Source organism: Meles meles, chromosome 21 (assembly GCF_922984935.1).
Source record: "Meles meles chromosome 21, mMelMel3.1 paternal haplotype, whole genome shotgun sequence".
Lineage (NCBI taxonomy): Eukaryota > Metazoa > Chordata > Mammalia > Carnivora > Mustelidae > Meles > Meles meles.
Genome location: NC_060086.1, coordinates 40722749 through 40740280, shown reverse-complemented (window position 1 = coordinate 40740280; position 17532 = coordinate 40722749). Strand labels below are relative to the sequence as shown.

Here is a 17532-nt window from a genome sequence, read left to right as displayed (position 1 = left end):
CGTTTCGTGCTGTTTGTTGTCCTTGTGTCTCCAGCATGACCCCATGATGTCCCACAGCCCTGTGATGTGTCCTAGTACTTTCTTGAATTTGACCTCCTTTGGGTCCTCACTTGGCACTCTGAGCTGTGACTCTGTTGTGTCTTTACTCGGCACAAACGCGCTCTTACATGTGACACCTCCCTCCTTCCTTTCACCGCGGACTCAGCGCCTCACGTGTGCGCTCTGAGGTTGTCCGCTTTAGTGCTGTGTTCCACAGCGGTCGTCCTGATGATTTGGGGTGTACTGATAGCAGTAAGTTTCGGCTCATCATTGAAAATTTTCAGTCCCGGGGGCGCCTGGATGGCTCAGTGGGTTAGGCCGCTGCCTTCGGCTCGGGTCATGATCTCAGGGTCCTGGGATCGAGTCCCGCATCGGGCTCTCTGCTCAGCAGGAAGCCTGCTTCCCTTCCTCTCTCTCTGTCTGCCTCTCTGCCTACTTGTGATCTCTCTCTGTCAATTAAATAAATAAAAAAAAAAATCTTTAAAAAAAAAAAAAAAAATTTTCAGTCCCGGTCAGAACTCCTTAGGTGCCCTACCTCCTGCACACGTCCTTCTGCTCCCTTCTGTGTTCTAATAATAGCTGGTGTTGAATGTTACTGCGTGCCATGCCTTGTGCTCATTTTATTTTTATTATTCATTTGTTTTTGTCATTTTAATTTTTTTATTACGTTCCGTTAGCCAGCATATAGTGCATCATTAGTTTTCGATGTAGCGTTCAGTGACTCAGTAGTTGCGTATATAATGCCCAGTGGCCTTGTGCTCATGTTAGAATATATTTATCTCATTTTATCCCCACCATAACCCTGTGAGATAGGTACCGTTCCTGTCATTTTCCAGATGAGTATACTGTGCTCGGTGACATTCTGCCCAAGGTCGCAGAGCTAGCAGACTGTGGCCCTGGGCGCTCTCTGAGGCCATGCGCTTAGCTTCCCGCCCCCGGACTGCAGCCCGCGGCTCGGGGTGTCAGAGCCACGGGGCTTCTCCAGTAAGCTTTGGCATCCTGCGCGCCGCCGTCCCTCACGCAAGGGAGCTGCGGGAAGCCAGACTCTGCAGCCTGGCCCACATGGTGAACCACCTACTGTGCGCGCAGCTCGGCTCAGAGCAGCCAGAAGGGCACCTTCGCTTTAGAGCAGCTCAGGCTCCGGCCAGCCAAGCAAGTTTTTAATATTCAAACCTGTGTTTTAATTAGGCAGTCTCTTTCCTTTGTTCAGAATTTGAAAAGCACAGAGGAGTATACAGTGGAAAGTCTCCCTCCTTCCCGTTTATTTACACCCTCCCTGTTGCAGTCGGTGTCACCGGCTCATTAGTGTTCGGCCAGAAGAGCTGATCCAGCTGGTACGTGGTTTCTGCTCCTTCTGAAGACCGTAGTCTGTCAGACACACCGTTTCTCCGCTGCGTTTGTAAAGGTGCCCCAGTTGAAAGGATCGGTTGTTATTTTTGGTAGATATTTGTTGTGGTTGAACAACAAACATGTTTATGCTTCAGGTTTGAAGAGACGGGTTTATTTTAACGTCGTAAGCCTTGTTTTCAGAATTGCTGTTGGTCACAAAATCTTGAACAACTGCTGTAAAGGAGGAGAGATTGGGACTGTCACTTGGGCTCCAGGGTTGGTCATCATCTTGTGTCCGTAGTAATTCACCGTTTCCTCCCTTAGCTGGCCAAGAAGTACCACCCAGACACAAACAAGGACGATCCCAAAGCCAAGGAGAAGTTCTCCCAGCTGGCAGAAGCCTACGAGGTAACGCGACCTGCCTGCGCGTGCAGCTGCCGTCACTCAGCCGCTTGCGTGGTTCCGAGTGTGCAGCACAGGGTGGCCTGACGTGTCGTGAGGTCCCATGTGAAGGCTACATTCCCCACGCCAGATTACCTCCGTGAAGTGAAGATCCCCAGGGCTCCCGCTAGATCCCGCTTGGCATCTCGTAGAAAACAGGATCTAATCATCTGTATTAACAGAGCTCCCAGGCCGCCTGGCTTTGTAGCCTGCTCTAGGCGCTCCTGGTACGATTAATTAATCCCACACATTTGATGACCCCCTTACTTAGGGCATCACTGTCTCGTGGGGCTGGTGGGGCTGGTAAAAGTAGAAGGCATCCCTTAAGGAATTTGAAATGTAATCAGAGGGATGAAGCACGGACTCATGGACGACTGCTGAGCCATTCCAGAGGGACCTTCTCCCCAGACTTGGAGCACCTGAGGGGTTCAGGCTGTGTGGAGAATCGTGTATCTGCTCTTCGTGTCTGTGTGTGTGTGTGTGTGCGCGCACACGTGCCTGCACCACCTCGGCTGTTGGGGAGCAAGTCACAGACATCTCACTTCTTCAGTCTCTCAGTGTGTGTTTTCTAAGAACAAAAACATTCTTTGGCATGACCACAGTGCATTTGTCAAAACCAAGAGATTTAATGTTGCCGCAATCCCCTTATCTGTAGTTGGCGTGCACTCTTGTCTGTGCTCTGGGCTTTGGGAGACTCGGGAGGGTCTGACTGCTGGGCCTTTCTGGTAGGTGCTGAGCGACGAAGTGAAGAGGAAGCAGTATGATGCGTACGGCTCCGCTGGCTTCGATCCTGGGGCCGGCAGCTCCGGACAGAGCTACTGGAAGGGAGGCCCCACTGTCGACCCAGAGGAGCTCTTCAGGAAGATCTTTGGCGAATTCTCGTCATCTTCTTTTGGAGATTTCCAGAGTGTCTTCACTCAGCCTCAGGAGGTAAGCTCCTTGTCTTGAGGAATCACTCACTCGCATTTTAGCTGCTCGGTGTGAGGCAAACAGATTTGATCAGTTGCGGTTTCTCTAGATAAATAAATAAGCGGCTTAGCAGCTTCCACAGAGTGGTCTGGAGGCTGCTGTTTCACAGGAGATCATTCTAGATCATTCTCCTGTTTAAGTAAAATCCTGTAGGTGATATGTGTGCATCCATTTTAGCTATATTCTTAGAGCTGCTTAGTTGGGCAGCCTAAGGCTGAGGCTCTCAGGGTCCATGACTAGGGTGTACGTGTTTTATTGCGAAGGCCTGCTACGTTATTCTAGTAGAGCTCAGTCCAATAGGGAGACCCATGGCGTATTCATGTCCTAATAAGACATGATCAGAGTTGAAGAGAGAGGGGGGATGTTTTATGACTTAGGTTATGGTTCTAGATCTTTCCAGTTGTCTGCAAGGACTGTGTCCAAATATTACATGTGAACAGTTGTTGAAAAGTACATTTTCACTTAAAACAAACATTCCCTTTTAAAAATCCTGAGGAGTAGGGCAGAATCACTTGAGTCCCATCCATTCTTACTACACCGAGTATAGGTGAGTAGAATAGTTAAAAGGTAGAGTAGCTGGGTGAAGAGGTGAGCAGGGGCGCACAGAGGGTTGTAGTGGAATTTCACGTTCAGTGCTAGCACTCTGTGGTTTTATGGCAGCGGACGTCTGCTCAGACCCATAGGAGATGCACCACCAACGGTGGACCCTAATGTCAACTATGGGCCTTGGATGATTAAGATGTGTCTGTATAGGTTTGTTCTTGACTTTAAAAAATGTATATTCTGGTGAATGATCCTGATGATGGGAGAGGCTGTGCATGTGTGGGGCCGGGTGGGTGTGTGGGGGACCTCCGTACCTCCTTCTCAGGTCTGTAAGTGTGAAACTGCTTTAAAAGAAAAGTTAGAGGAACTGGAAACTGCTCACCGTTGCCCTCCTTTATTTTTAAAGTGGAGGGTCACGTTGGTGATTATCAGAAGGAAGATGTCAGTTGTCCTCTGATTTCTTTAGTACATCATGGAGTTGACGTTCAATCAGGCGGCCAAGGGGGTCAACAAGGAGTTCACCGTGAACATCACTGACACCTGTGAGCGGTGTGACGGCAAGGGGAATGAGCCTGGCACCAAGATGCAGAGCTGCCACTACTGCGGGGGCTCCGGCATGGTAAGAGCCCATCCGGGCCCCTCCCTGCCCCTTCCTGGGGGCCTCCTACCTCTGTCCCACCCACTCTCTTCCTCGCCATCCCGCCGTCCCAGGGACAGGTATCATCCGGTAGTACTTAGTGATCTGAGAGTTCCTAACTTGGTGGGACTGTTTGATCTGTAACCTTCTTTTCCCCTGAGTGCTCTGGCTTGGCCAGTGGGCTGTCTTCTCTGAAAATACATTTGGGGATGTTTTGGTAATTTGAAACCATGGTGTAGGGAGGGAGGTTTAAATTTTGTTTGAAGCATCATTATTTTATCATCTTTTTTTAAAAGATTTTATTTATTTGAGAGAGAGAGAGAGCGCATCAACCAGGGGCAGCAGGCAGAGAGAGAGGGAGAAGCAAGCTCCCTCTCTGAGCAGGGGGCCCGATGCGGGCTCCATTCCAGGACCCCGGGATCATGACTGAGCCGAAGGCAGATGTTTAATGGCTGGGCCACCCAGATGCTCCGATAAATTTTTTTTAATAATACAAACTTACAGAACCGTATAGACAGTCACTCCAGTATTCCTTACCCAGATCACCAATTGTCAGCATTCTGTCCCATTTGCTTTGTCATCTGTGGTGTGTATTTTCTTTTCTTTTCTTTTTTTTTTTTTTTTAAGATTTTATTTATTTATTTGACAGAGATCACAAATAGGCAGAGAGAGGAGGAAGCAGGCTCCCCCGCTGAGCAGGGAGCCTGATGCGGGGCTCGATCCCAGGACCCTGGGATCATGACCTGATCTGAAGGCAAAGGCTTTAACCCACTGAGCCACCCAGGCGCCCTCAGATTACATGTTTTTGATGAAACACCACATCCCTTTCAGGTGGACCATGTCAGGAGTCATAAGGTGTCCATTTGTCCTCTTAGTGGTAATGTGACATTCAATCACCAGTAGTTAGTTAAGGTAGTGTCCACTAGGTTTCCTCACTGTAAAGTTACTAATTTTCCCTTTGAAGTTAATGAGGAAGCCGTGGTGCGGCACCCTAACACTCTGTAAATGTCCGGTTCCTGGTCAGACTTTGACCCAGTAGTTGTGGCATCCACTGATCGTTCTTGCCAATTTGTTATTACTGGAATGGTTGCAAGATGGTGATTTTCTGATCCCAGCATCTCTCTGTGTTTCTTAGTTGGCATTCTCCTGAAAGGAAGAACTTTCTATTCTCCATTTATGTATTTATCATTCATTTATAGTAGTATGAACCCAGGTATTTTTATTTTATTCACTGGGCTATAATTGGTATAATTCCTGCCTTCGATATTCAAATTGTTCTTGACTTGACCTGTGGAGTCCCTTCTAGCTGGGACAGATCCCCCCTCATTCTTTGAGCACTTCCTACAACAGATATTCCAGACTCACCTTATGCTTTTCCTGCCACACCCTTGAGCAGTCATTTCTCCAGGGGGTCCTGGTTGCTTCGAGTGTCTCCTGGGATTTAGAAGCCAAGATTTGTGCTCTAGGTGTGCCCGTGTGTCCGGGGGTTCACTGCTTCTCCACCCTCCCACAGACAAGGCCAGGCTAAACGTGTGTGTGTGTGTGTGTGTGTGTGTGTGTGTCTGCTATACTCCTATCTGTACCTCCTTCCATGTTATATTCACATTATAGGTAGAACTGTACACACACAGGTACACACCTATCCCTTCATCCACCGTCGCTCTGACAAACCAGTGAATTCAACCTGGTAATTCCACGTCCAGCCCAACACCACAGGGTTCATCTAGTCTTCTGCCTGTCCGTATTTGACACTTTTTTCTGATAAAGAGAAATCTGGCTTTGGGGCGCCTGGGTGGCTCAGTGGGTTAAAGCCTCTGTCTTCCGCTCAGGTCATGATCCCAGGGTTCTGGGATCGAGCCCCGCATCGGGCTCTCTGCTCTGCGGACAGCCTGCTTCCTCCTTTCTCTCTCTGCCTGCCTCTCTGCCTACTTGTGATCTCTGTCAAATAAATAAATAAAATCTTAAAAAAAAAAATCTGGCTTTGATTATCCTCAATATACTTACTCATGTGCTCAACCCTGTAACAGAGAAAGGAGTTTAGAAGTATTACTCAGACCACTGTGCAAAATAGTCCTAGTTATTGGTATTTGCCGTTTAGAGTTCTTTTCATCTTTCGATTGAATGCGTCTAGTTTAAATACTGTGCTCAAAAGTTACTTGGGTCCGTTCTTTCTCCCCTCCTTCGCCATGATTATATCTCTCTGTATTTAATTGTAGTTAGGTTTTCATTGATCATGTTTGTATTCCATTAAGCTGGATTCCTGTTGGAGGGGATATATATGGATATATATGAGAAGTTGTCTGCCACCCTCCTTTAAAATCAGTCATTGTGTGTGTCTGCTGGTGGGATGTAGAAGTTGCCTTTGAGGGCAGAAAACTTCTTAGAAGTAGAAGTCCCTGATAATCTTGTCACTCTAACATTTTAAGTTTGTGTTTGTGCAGTTGTTGATTAGGAGCGTCATTTTTGGGGGCACCTGGGTGGCTTAGTTAGGCATCTGAATGTTGATTTCGGGGCAGGACATAGGCTCAGGGCCCTGCGGTTGAGCCCCATGTTGGGCTCCGTGCTCAGGGATGGGGGAGCAGTCTGCTTAAGATTCTCTCCCTTTGCCCCTCCCCCACTTGTGCATGCATGCGCACGCACTCCCTCTCTCCCTAACACAGATATATCTTAGGGGCCCCTGGTTGGGTCAGTCAGTTAAGTGTCTGCCTTCGGTTCAGGTCATGATCCCAGGGTCCTGAAATTGAGCCTTGCATTGGGCTTCCTGCTCGGTGGAGAGCCTGCTTCTCCCTCTCCCTCTGCCTCTCCCCACTGCTCATGCTCTCTCACTTGCTCTTGCTGTTTCTCAAAAAAAATCTTTTAAAAAAATTATTTAAAATCTTAAAAGAAAAGGAACTTCATTTTTGTTTCATATGTTGGTGAATAGGTAATATGTGCAGATTATTAAATAGTGGGTACAGGGGCGCTTGGGTGGCTCAGTGGGTTAAAGCCTCTGCCTTCAGCTTGGGTCATGATCTTGGGGTCCTGGGATCGAGCCCTGCATCGGGCTCTCTGCTCAGCTGGGAGCCTGCTTCCTCCTTTCTCTCTGCCTGCCTCTCTGCCTACTTGTGATCTGTGTCAAATAAATAAAATATTAAAAAAAAAAAAAGTGGGTACAATTGGTAAATAGTGCAAAATAAGTGTCTCTCCCATTCTCTGCTATCAGCCATTGTGTTTCCACTCCCCAGAAGCATCCCCTGTCCTCCTGGATGTGTGCATGCGTGTGCAGCTTCTTACACGAACTCTGTAATACAGTTAGCTCTGTTTGTATCTCAGTATTTTTTCTGTTTCTGCTTCTTGGTATATTTGGCAAACACTCTGTGTACATAGCTGCCCCAGGCTGCGTGGCCACAGCGGCTTCTTCACAGATGTGCCGTCTCTTACCTCGCCAGGCCCCTGTTGGTCTTGTGCTGCTGCGTACACCGAGTACCGTCACCTAATGCCATTTCTCATGCTGAGCTTGCATCTGTCATGTGTGAGGTTGAACATCTTGCGGATTTGAGGGTCAGTTTTCCTTTATGGCCCTTCAGCCTTTTTGCCTTCTCACTGTTGGGTAATTGGTCTTATTCTGAGGCATTTGTAGAAGCTCTTCATAAATGAAGTCAATTAGTCATTCGTCACTGATCTGAATCGTGTATTTTCTAGTTTGTCATATCGTTTTGAATGATTTTTCTTGTATGTATGTAATTTCAACAGTTGAGGCTCATACGTGCAGTTTTTCCTCACTTTTCATGTGCTGCAAGTATTTTTCCATGTCTTTGAGTATTTCTGAACATTACTTTTGATGGCCAGTTAAGAGTCCAATGATGGTGTACCCAAAGATTTATCTGCAAATACTCCTGTTGAGAAAAGGTCCGGGCTTACAGCTCGGTGTGCAGTCACACAGACAGTCCTCCAGAGGGCGCTCTCGGGGAGCCTGTGCATTCCTGGGGCTACACTGAGCTGCTGCCACTTGTTACAGGTAGTTTTCATTGATTGTTGCCAATTGCCTCTCACTTCGAAGGTCCTTTCTCCAATGCTCTGGACTGTTGTCACTTCTTTAAAAAAAAATTCTGAGGAGATAGAGATAAGGTAGTAAAGCCAAAGTATATTTCTCTAAAAACATGATGCCCGAGACTAGGAAAAAACATTTGTGACGTGTGCGCTAAGGGATTAGGGTTCCTGATATGTAAAGAGCTCCTTCACAATAACGGGGGGAAGCCCAGCAGCTCATCAGGAAAACTGGGTAAGGTGAACTGTAGAGGAGGTGGCGGGTGGGTGGCCGGTGACCATCTCTCAGCGGCAGTTGGGGACCTGCAGGTAGAAACTGGAAGATGCTCTTGGCTCACCCCGCAGAGGGGCAGGCGTTTCAAAGATGGGCCCAGTCCGTGCCAGCAGGCCTGTGGGACCTGAGCGTGCACACACCTTGACGGCTCTCTGGCTTGTGGGAGTCGCCGCTGCAGGAGCCGTCAGACCCTCGTGCATGCATCCCTGTGGGGAGCTGGCCTACACACCACACTCGGGGTGCAGCGTGTGGACAGGGTGTCCCCTGCAGCCTCGTGTATAGTACTGAAGCCTCAGTGACCCACCCGGAGCGAGTGGCCTGAGATATTGTGGTGCATCCCGGTCACGGGACGCTGTGTGCTGCTGCAGAGTGCCTTCTGAGATCATTGAGTCGTAAAAATGGAAGCAAACCCTGCAGCGCGGTGTGCATAGTGCTGCCTTGCGGGGACTGCAGGCCCGTGGCGCTCACACAATGGCTCGAGATGCATGTGTCCGGATAAAGCAGGCTGCACAAGCATGTCGCCGTGGCTGAGACTCTGAGGAGGCGCCTGGAACACCTAGGGGACAGGGGTGGGGGGACACTTAACTGTTCACTGCTCCTCCTTTTCTTACTTTAGAATTTGGTACCGTGTGCGAGTAAATGTAACACAGTTTTTTTTATCGTGTTCTGTTAACCAACATGCAGCGCGTCACTGGTTTTCGATGTGGTGTTTAGTGGTTCGTTAGTTGCGTGTAACAGCCAATGCTCATTACATCACGTCCCCTCCTTGATATCCATCCCCGGGCTACCCCGTCTCCCCCAGCCCCCTCACTTTGTTTCCTGGAGTCCAGAGTCTCTAACACATAAACTTTTAAATACAATAGATTTTAAATTTAAAAAATTTAAATATTATAATTACTTGTCCCAGCAATTCCGCCTTTGGGGATCTGTCTTATAGATTAGAAGCATCAGAACAACAACAACAAAAAGAACAACAAAGAAAGCATCAGAACAGAAGGTTGTATGTGTAGAGGGCTTCTTCTGTGCTTTGAAACATAAGTTTGTTTGTTTTTTAAGATTTTTATTTATTTGAGAGGGAGAGAGAGCGCACAAGAGCGGGGGAGGGAGAAGCAGACTCCTCTGGGGGAGCAGGGACCCTGGGATCATGACTTGAGCCGAAGGCAGATGGTTAACCCACTGAGCCACTCAGGCGCCCAGGGGCCGCACTCTTTTTAAGATGTGTTTGCTCAGCTCCCTGGGGTTCCAGGAACCTCTACAGAGAGGCACTGTCTCATTTACCAGGCCCAGATAGTCAGCTTGGTGATTTGGTGTTGAGAAGTCAGCATGTTCCAGAAGATCAGATTGATAGTGTGAGCCCCTGCCCCTGTACTCATGGGCGGCGTGTTTTAGTGTGTTCACACGGAACACGAGTCTTCAGTGAGACCTTTCTCTGGTGTACGTTGTATCCCCAGAGGCTTGACTGTTAGAGTTAACCTGTGTGCTTAAGGGTTCCATTTTTCTTCTCTTTATCAGGAAACCATAAATACAGGCCCTTTTGTGATGCGCTCCACGTGTCGGAGATGTGGGGGCCGAGGCTCCATCATCACGACTCCCTGCGTGGTGTGCAGAGGAGCAGGACAAGCCAAGCAGAAGAAGAAAGTGGTGATCCCTGTGCCTGCCGGTTGGTCCTGGGGTCCCCTACGCACTGGGGGCTGGGAGAGCGGAGGCCTTTGTTTCCTTGTGATGGGCTGTTGAAGCTGTGGTTAAGGGCCTGGAGCCCCAGACTGGAGGGGGGACTAGAATCTCCTTGAGTTTTCATCTTCACACTGGTTAGGCTCACAGGCTACGCTTGCGTGCCGCATCAGGCAGAAGGGACCGGACACGCCTGCTCTGCTACTGTGTGGGGCTCCTCCACCTGCAGTCGACGAGGCCGGCCTTGTCCCTGCTGCCAGCCCAGTCTGCGCCACCACTCCTCCCTCCGGCCTCCAGCGGCAGCCCGTGACTGCTCTCCCCACCTGGCTCTTTCTCCCGGGGCAGGCTTTCCGCGTGGCGGGGTGATCGTATCACTGGCCCTGCAGAGCATGCTGTGACTGTTGGGGTGGGCAATGTCCCCAGTCTCAGCCCCTGCCGGCGTCTGCAGCCCCGCGTCCCCGTAGTCTTCCCTGGCTGCCTGCCCTGCGGCCTTCTGACTTTCACGTAGCTCCTTTTTTGTTCTTTTTTTTTCCCCAAAGGGAGGGTTTTTTTTTTGTTTGTTTGTTTGTTTGTTTAGTTTTATTTATTTATTTGACAGAGACAGCGAGAGAGGGAACAGAAGCAGGGGGAGTGGGAGAGGGAGAAGCAGGTTCTCCATCGAGCAGGGAGCCCAATGCAGGGCTCGATCCCAGGACCCTGGGATCATGACCCAAGCTGAAGGCAGATGCTTAACAACAGAGCCGCCAAGCTGCCCCTTTCATGTAGCTCCGGGAGCACACTGTGATGCCTTCCAGGACAGAGCCTTGGCGTGTACCGCTCCCTGTATCCAAAGCTCACTTTCCACCTTCTTTTCAGCAGGCTGACTCTCCTCCCGGAGCTCCAAAGCTTACTTTCCACCTTCTTTTCAGCAGGCTGACTCTCCTCCCGGAGCTCCTAGCCCGAGTGTTGCTTCCCCGGGGGCAGCCTTCTGGAGCTCTCCCTGTTCCTTAGATGTCCTTTGTCATTTCCTCCTAAGAACGTGACCTCTTTGTAATGATGTGTTCATTAGCGTTACTGTTTGGTCGATAGCTGTGTCCCCTATTAGACTGTGCACTCACTGGGTTCCTACACAGACGGGTAGGAGCCGGGGTCCGTGACGCGGATAAATGAGTAGACGGGGCTCTGTGAGAAGTTACAGTTGTTGGATGTGCCGTGGGTAATTGTGTTGCTCCTCACTAACAGGCATGGATGAGGAAGTCAGGGGCTTGTAAATGAACCTAGGGAAGAAAATTCCTTGGGAGGTCCCAAGATAACGCTTCCCTTTTGGACTTCTGTTCTACCTTACAGGAGTCGAGGATGGCCAGACCGTGCGGATGCCTGTAGGAAAACGGGAAATTTTCGTCACATTCAGGGTAGGTGCTCTACCCACACAGCTTCTCCCTGGCCCTCTCCTGCTGGGCGTGGGTGTGGCCTGGCCCGCTGGGGAGAGGTTGGTGCTTCATGGGAGCGTCTCTGGCCATCTCCAGTTCTGAGGGCAGCAGTGGCCATCTCAGTGGTGTGGTTAAAAGTGCATCATGTCAGACCTTTGTGCTAGGTTTGGACAGAACTAAGTTTCTTCAAGATTCGGTTGGAAACATAGGACACATAAAAATACAGAATACATCTTCTCGTGTTTTTACTTATGTGTTGAATTGTGTGTGGGGATAGCAAGTGCCAGAGGTACAGCTCTACATACCGGGTGCAGGGGCAGACTCAGGTTTCTGGAACAAGGGGACGGTGAGGGGGATAGCGCCCTGTTCCCACAGCCCCGCCAGGTGCACGTCTGAGGGAGGCCGCGCAGTCTGCGTGTGAGACTCCTTCCTCCTCACAGCAAGACTCTGACAACAGCCTGCTGCCCCCGGAGAGGAGAGTGGCCAAGTGCACCACACGAGGGCCGGTGTGCCTCCGAGCAGCCAGAGGAAGAAACCAGAGCCTCACGCGTCAGCACGACACATCTTGAGACTTCTCAGTTACCAGTGAGGGAAGGAAAGTGGATTGCCAGCAGAGGCAGGGAGGGAGACAGTAAACAGTTCACACGTGAGATGGTGCTGTGTGTTATCTGGGGACACGTGTACGTATGTAGGAACGGTCGCTGCTGCCTTCATCGTGGTGGTCACTCTGGAGGGGGGAGGAACCGGGGGCTTGTTACCACTGCTGGGTTGTGGGCACCATGTGTGTGATGGTATTTACTTTTGTCGTTCATGTGTGTGTGAAATATTTCATAATTTAAAGCATAATTTAAAGCAAAAAATACTGTAAAGGGTGAACTGCTAGACCAGGAGATCCACAAAGGTGGCCTCCTGGAAGCCAAGCTCTACAACGGGCTCCATCGGGGCTACAGACCCCACTCCCGGTGGTAAGAGACGAGCGCAGAGAGGAGACCTGGCTGCAAGGCAGGGAGCGAATTTGACGCCCAAAAGTGCTTATAGAGTCAGAGTCATTCCTGTGCTGCCCGTCTGTCTTGAGGGTAGTTTGTACCAAATGACCGTTTGAAAGATAAACTGCTTGGCTTTTGCAGGTGTACTAGTCTGTCTGTCTTTAAACCTTCTAGGAGAGTAAGATATTTTTTGTTAATGTTCAAAAAACCAATTTTACTTTTTTATCGGTCGATTGCACGGCTTGATCTGAAACTGACACTCTTGCGTTGCAGCACAGAGACAAATCTGATGTGTCTCCTGGAGCCTGGCGTCGCGCTGTGCTCTGGCGGAAGTACATTCCGTCCTCGGTCCTCTGCTCCTCACAGAGAAGCAGCGTCACCGGAGCCCATGTCAGGGCCTGTGTCCAGGCTGCTGGGATGTGGGGCTGTTGTCCCGTCTCTGCGGGGGAGTTCTCCAAGTATGACCGCATCTCCCATGTTTGGCCCTAGGTGCAGAAAAGCCCTGTGTTCCGGAGGGACGGTGCAGACATCCACTCTGACCTCTTTATTTCCATAGCTCAGGCTCTTCTTGGAGGGACAGCCAGAGCGCAGGGCCTGTACGAGACGATTACTGTGACGGTAAGAGGGCCGGGATGTCTTTGCCAGTCTTGTACTTCACTGGTCTCTTGTTTTCTGAAATGGCTGAGAAGTGGCAGCACCCGTGAGCAAACAGCATGTTGGGGACTCAGAGATGAGGTCTGGGGGAGGCAGCAGGAAGGTCAGGCCATTGCTTGGGTTCGAATCACAGACCATGGGCCTTGACTGTGGAATGGCCACGGAAGGCAGTTCCTGGCTTGCATCCACTCCTCTGTGGGCATCAGGCACCAGCCTCAGCACTGTGCCCCTCTGTTGGCTTTGCCTCCTCCCCACTCTTGCTCTCAGTGCCCCCTCACTCCTCCGTGTGGTCTCGCCTGCCGGCAGGCCCCCATCACAAGCTCTTCTCTGGACGGACCCCGGTAGTCAGTTTCCATGTGGTTGTCTACGAACGTGAATGGCAGTTCTTTCCTAGGAGTAAGTCTTTGTGTCGTGAAAGCCTTCCATTTGAGCAGCTGGAGACCAAGGCAAAGCACGGCTTTCCTTTCTTTGTAGATCCCCCCTGGGATTCAGACAGACCAGAAGATTCGGATGAGTGGGAAGGGCATCCCCCGGATTAACAGCTACGGCTATGGAGATCACTACATTCACATCAAGATAAGAGTTCCCAAGTGCGTGCCCACGTAGCCATGGTGAGGTCCTCCCGATCTCCCCACCTTTCCCACCCAGCAGGGGCGGGTTGAGGGCTTTTTCCCGGCCAGGCCCTGTGCTGAGCCCCGGCCTGGGCCTGCTGTCTGCTGCTATGAGCACTGAGGCTTTAGCCTGGGGCTTCTTCCTCCCTCTAGTCAGGTGTGTCTGGCCATAGGTCCCCCTAGCAAAGTGGGCGCAATAAAAAAAAAGTTGATCTCCTTAGCTGCCAGAAAATTGAGTAAGACATCAGGCAGACATGGCTGTAGCTGCTATTGATTTTATTATTACTGCTCTCAGGGTACTGGGGGTCTGCTGGGAGAGGCAGATCTGTAACTGGATCATGGTGCGCGACGTCTGTGTCCTCTGGGAGGAGGGCCGGGCACAGTGCTGTGGCGTCCCACCCCTCTGGGGAAGACCGGCTCTCCAGCACTCCTTTTAGTTAGTTAACTTCCTGCATGAGAAGATTGTAAGACCATCCCGCCCCCCCTTTTAAGTAAACTATTTGGTATTGTCTGTTGTTTAAAAATGGCTTAGGGTAGGGGCGCCTGGGTGGCTCAGTGGGTTAAAGCCTCTGCCTTCGGCTCAGGTCATGGTCCCAGGGTCCTGGGATCAAGCCCCACATTGGGCTCTCTGCTTGGCAGGGAGTCTGCTTCCTCCTCTCTCTTTGCCTGCCTCTCTGCCTACTTGTGATCTCTGTCTGTCAAATAAATAAATCTTTAAAAAAAAAAATGGCTTAAGGTATTTTAGATTTCCTTCCTTAACGTTATGTTAGTTTTCAGGTATACGACAGCGATTCGATAGTTCAGTAGCTGATGGGGTGCTCGCCGTGGTGAGCGTGGTCCGTTTTCTTTTTTTTTTAAAGATTTTATTTATTTATTTGACAGAGATCACAAGTAGGCAGAGAGAGAGAGAGAGGGAAGCAGGCTCCCTGCTGAGTAGGGAGCCCGATGTGGGACTCGATCCCAGGACCCTGAGATCATGACCTGAGCTGAAGGCAGTGGCTTAACCCACTGAGCCACCCAGGCGCCCCTTGTTTCCATTTTCTTGATTGAATCTTTGAGGGTGTGTCTCTCAGGTTCAGGGTGTGTGCCCCTGCCTAGGTTGGGGGCCCCACATTTCCCACATGTTGGCATGGGAACTGGCCAAGACCATCATTTAAAGGGCTGCCCGGAGGAAACACCCCACTGTGTTTGGTCTGCAGGAGACTGACAAGCCGGCAGCAGAGCCTGATCCTGAGCTACGCCGAGGACGAGACCGACGTGGAGGGGACAGTGAACGGCGTCACCAACACCAGCACAGGTAAGGCGGCATGGCGACATGTGGAAGTCCTCTCAGTCGTTGGAGGACGCACGGATCAGAAGCATGTTGGGGCTTTCGCTTGCAGAAGCACGGTAGAAAGAGGGGAGCTGCGAGCTAGGAAGTGCTGAGTGCCAGCCGCGCTACCCTAGGGTGGCCGCCCTAACTTGGCCTGTGTGCGCTGAGGTCAGGAGCTCAGCACGCCTCCTGCCGGACAGCAGCTGTGCGTCTCCGCGAGCTGCTCTTCTGAGTTCTATCCGTGGTTCTGCCACTTGCCTTGTGACCTTGGGCACAACCCTACGTGACACTCCTTGTAGCAGCTGAAGGAGAAGATGGACCTCAGGGGAAAAGCTGGTCACGCGGCTGCAGGTCTGTGTGAGCACAGCAGGTCTGACTGTGAACTCGTGCGGCCACGAGCAGAAGCCTCACGTACCCGGAACTCCGGTGTCCTGCCGTCTGTGCGGTGTATTTACATGTGAGTGATCTGACACCGAAGTGCCGGCAGACGGGAGCTCTGGTGGTGGACACTGTGGCCGTGGCACCTCTTCCCGTGGGAGGTGGGGGCGCGCTGCAGAGGAAGGCTGGGGCTCTGCTGATGGGGCGCCTGCTCGGACGGGGACAGGCCGTGTGTGTGCCCTGGCTTCAGCCACCCATGCTTCCTCCTTGTTGCCTCGTTGTGTTTTTGTCTGGGTCCTGGACACCCCTGCCCATGTCCTCAGAGCCTGAATGGTTCCCCGGAGCAGGTGATGGGAGCCCAGGGGTGGCGGTCCCAGCGGCAGCAGCTCCGCATGGACTCTGTTGAGCTGTGCGTGGAGTCCAGGGGACCGAGTCCTCTGTGCAAAAGCAGCCACCGCAAATCCTGTCTGTAGCCTGACCAGATGGAATGGTTTGGTGCCTGGACTTTTATATTCTTGTTACATCCCTTGAAGTAAAAAGAAGAGAGAGTAGCTCTTCCGTGTAATTCTGATTGTGCTCCTCCAGCCGTCCCAGTCACCTAGCATGGCAGTCTTGCTCTGCAAACACCCTAGCTTTCCTCCTCTCCCCACCCACGGGGAGCTTGACATTTGCCTGAGTGAGCCCACGTGATGACGTGGGCCTTGTTCACTGTATTAGAATGTCGGTGTTTTTATAAAAGGTTCCTTTTTTTAAAACCTGGTGGTTTTAAATTGAGAGTTGGTCGTACAGTCAGCTTACTTACGAGTGTCCTTCTGAGCCTCCTGATTTTCATGGTTGTTCCTTGTCTCGATAGCGAGTTCCCTTTCCCCTTGTCCAGCCAGGCTTTACTGGGAACCTCATGTGTGCCAGACACTTTGCTAGTTCCTCCTTTTAAATTTTTATTAACATAATTTTACTGAGCATAACTTAACTTTAATATATGCATTGAATCACTTTCTGACAGTTGTTTATAAAGTAAAGTAGGTGTGCCAAATTATTTTTCCTTTCCCACTCACTTTCATTGTCATTTCAGAGTTGTACTCCAGTGGGAAGTTTGGCTCCCAGACACGATTTTTAAAAAATTTTTATTTTATTTTACTTACTTACTTTTTTTTTTTTTTAAGATTTTATTTATTTGACAGAGAGAGATCACAAGTAGGCAGAGAGGCAGGCAGAGAGAGAGGGGGGGAAGCAGGCTCACCACTGAGCAGAGAGCCCGATGTGGGGCTTGATGCAGGGCTCGATCCCAGGACCCTGAGATCGTGACCGGAGCCCAAGGCAGAGGCTTAACCCACTGAGCCACCCAGGCAACTCTATTTTTTTTTTAATTTTTAAAAAAGATTTTCTTCATTTGGGCCTGAGAGAGAGAGGGAAAGTGTGTGTGTCAGAGAGAGAGGGAACACAAGCAGGGGGAGCAGCAGAGGCAGAGGGAGAAGCAGGTTCCCCGCTGAGCAGGGAGCCTAATGCAGGGCTTGGCCCAGGGACCCTGAGATCATGACCTGAGCTGAAGGCAGATGCTTACCAACTAAGCCACCCAGGTACCCCCAGACATAACTTTTTATTTATTTATTTTAAAAATATTTATTTATTTGACAGACATATCCCAAGTAGGCAGAGAGGCAGGCAGAGAGAGGGAGTGGAAGAAGCAGGCTTCCTGCTGAGCAGAGAGCCAGATGTGGGGCTCGATTCCCGGACCCTGGGATCACGACCCAAGCCGAAGGCAGATGCTTACCGACTAAGCTACCCAGGTGCCCCCAGACATAACTTTTTATTTATTTATTTTTTAAATATCTTATTTATTTATTTATTTGACAGACATATCCCAAGTAGGCAGAGAGGCAGGCAGAGAGAAGGAGTGGAAGAAGCAGGCTTCCTGCTGAACAGAGAGCCAGATGTGGGGCTCGATCCCCGGGATCGAACCCCTGGGATCACGACCCAAGCAGAAGGCAGAGGCTTTAACTCACTGAGCCACCCAGATGCCCCCTTTTTTTGTTTTTTTTTTTAAGAAAACCTCTTTTATTTTTATTTTTATTTTTTTTATTTTATTTATTTGACAGAGAGAGATCACAAGTAGACAGAGGGGCAGGCAGAGAGAGAGAGAGAGAGGGAAGCAGGCTCCCTGCTGAGCAGAGAACCCGATGTGGGACTCGATCCCAGGACCCTGAGATCATGACCTGAGCCGAAGGCAGCGGCCTAACCCACCGAGCCACCCAG

The 17532-nt window shown here is 50.5% G+C and overlaps 1 protein-coding gene across 2 annotated transcripts in view; it reads left to right on the top strand.

Moving 5' to 3' along the window:
- The window catches only part of DNAJA3 (DnaJ heat shock protein family (Hsp40) member A3), a 30378-nt gene that overhangs the window by 5993 nt on the left and 6853 nt on the right, over positions 1-17532 (top strand). For both annotated transcript variants that reach the window (XM_045993138.1, XM_045993137.1), the window contains exons 3-10: positions 1693-1776; positions 2539-2739; positions 3788-3940; positions 9771-9918; positions 11256-11320; positions 12814-12942; positions 13453-13568; positions 14789-14886. In XM_045993138.1, coding sequence (XP_045849094.1) covers positions 1693-1776; positions 2539-2739; positions 3788-3940; positions 9771-9918; positions 11256-11320; positions 12814-12942; positions 13453-13568; positions 14789-14886 — 994 coding nt within the window. The remainder of the gene's footprint in view (positions 1-1692; positions 1777-2538; positions 2740-3787; positions 3941-9770; positions 9919-11255; positions 11321-12813; positions 12943-13452; positions 13569-14788; positions 14887-17532) is intronic.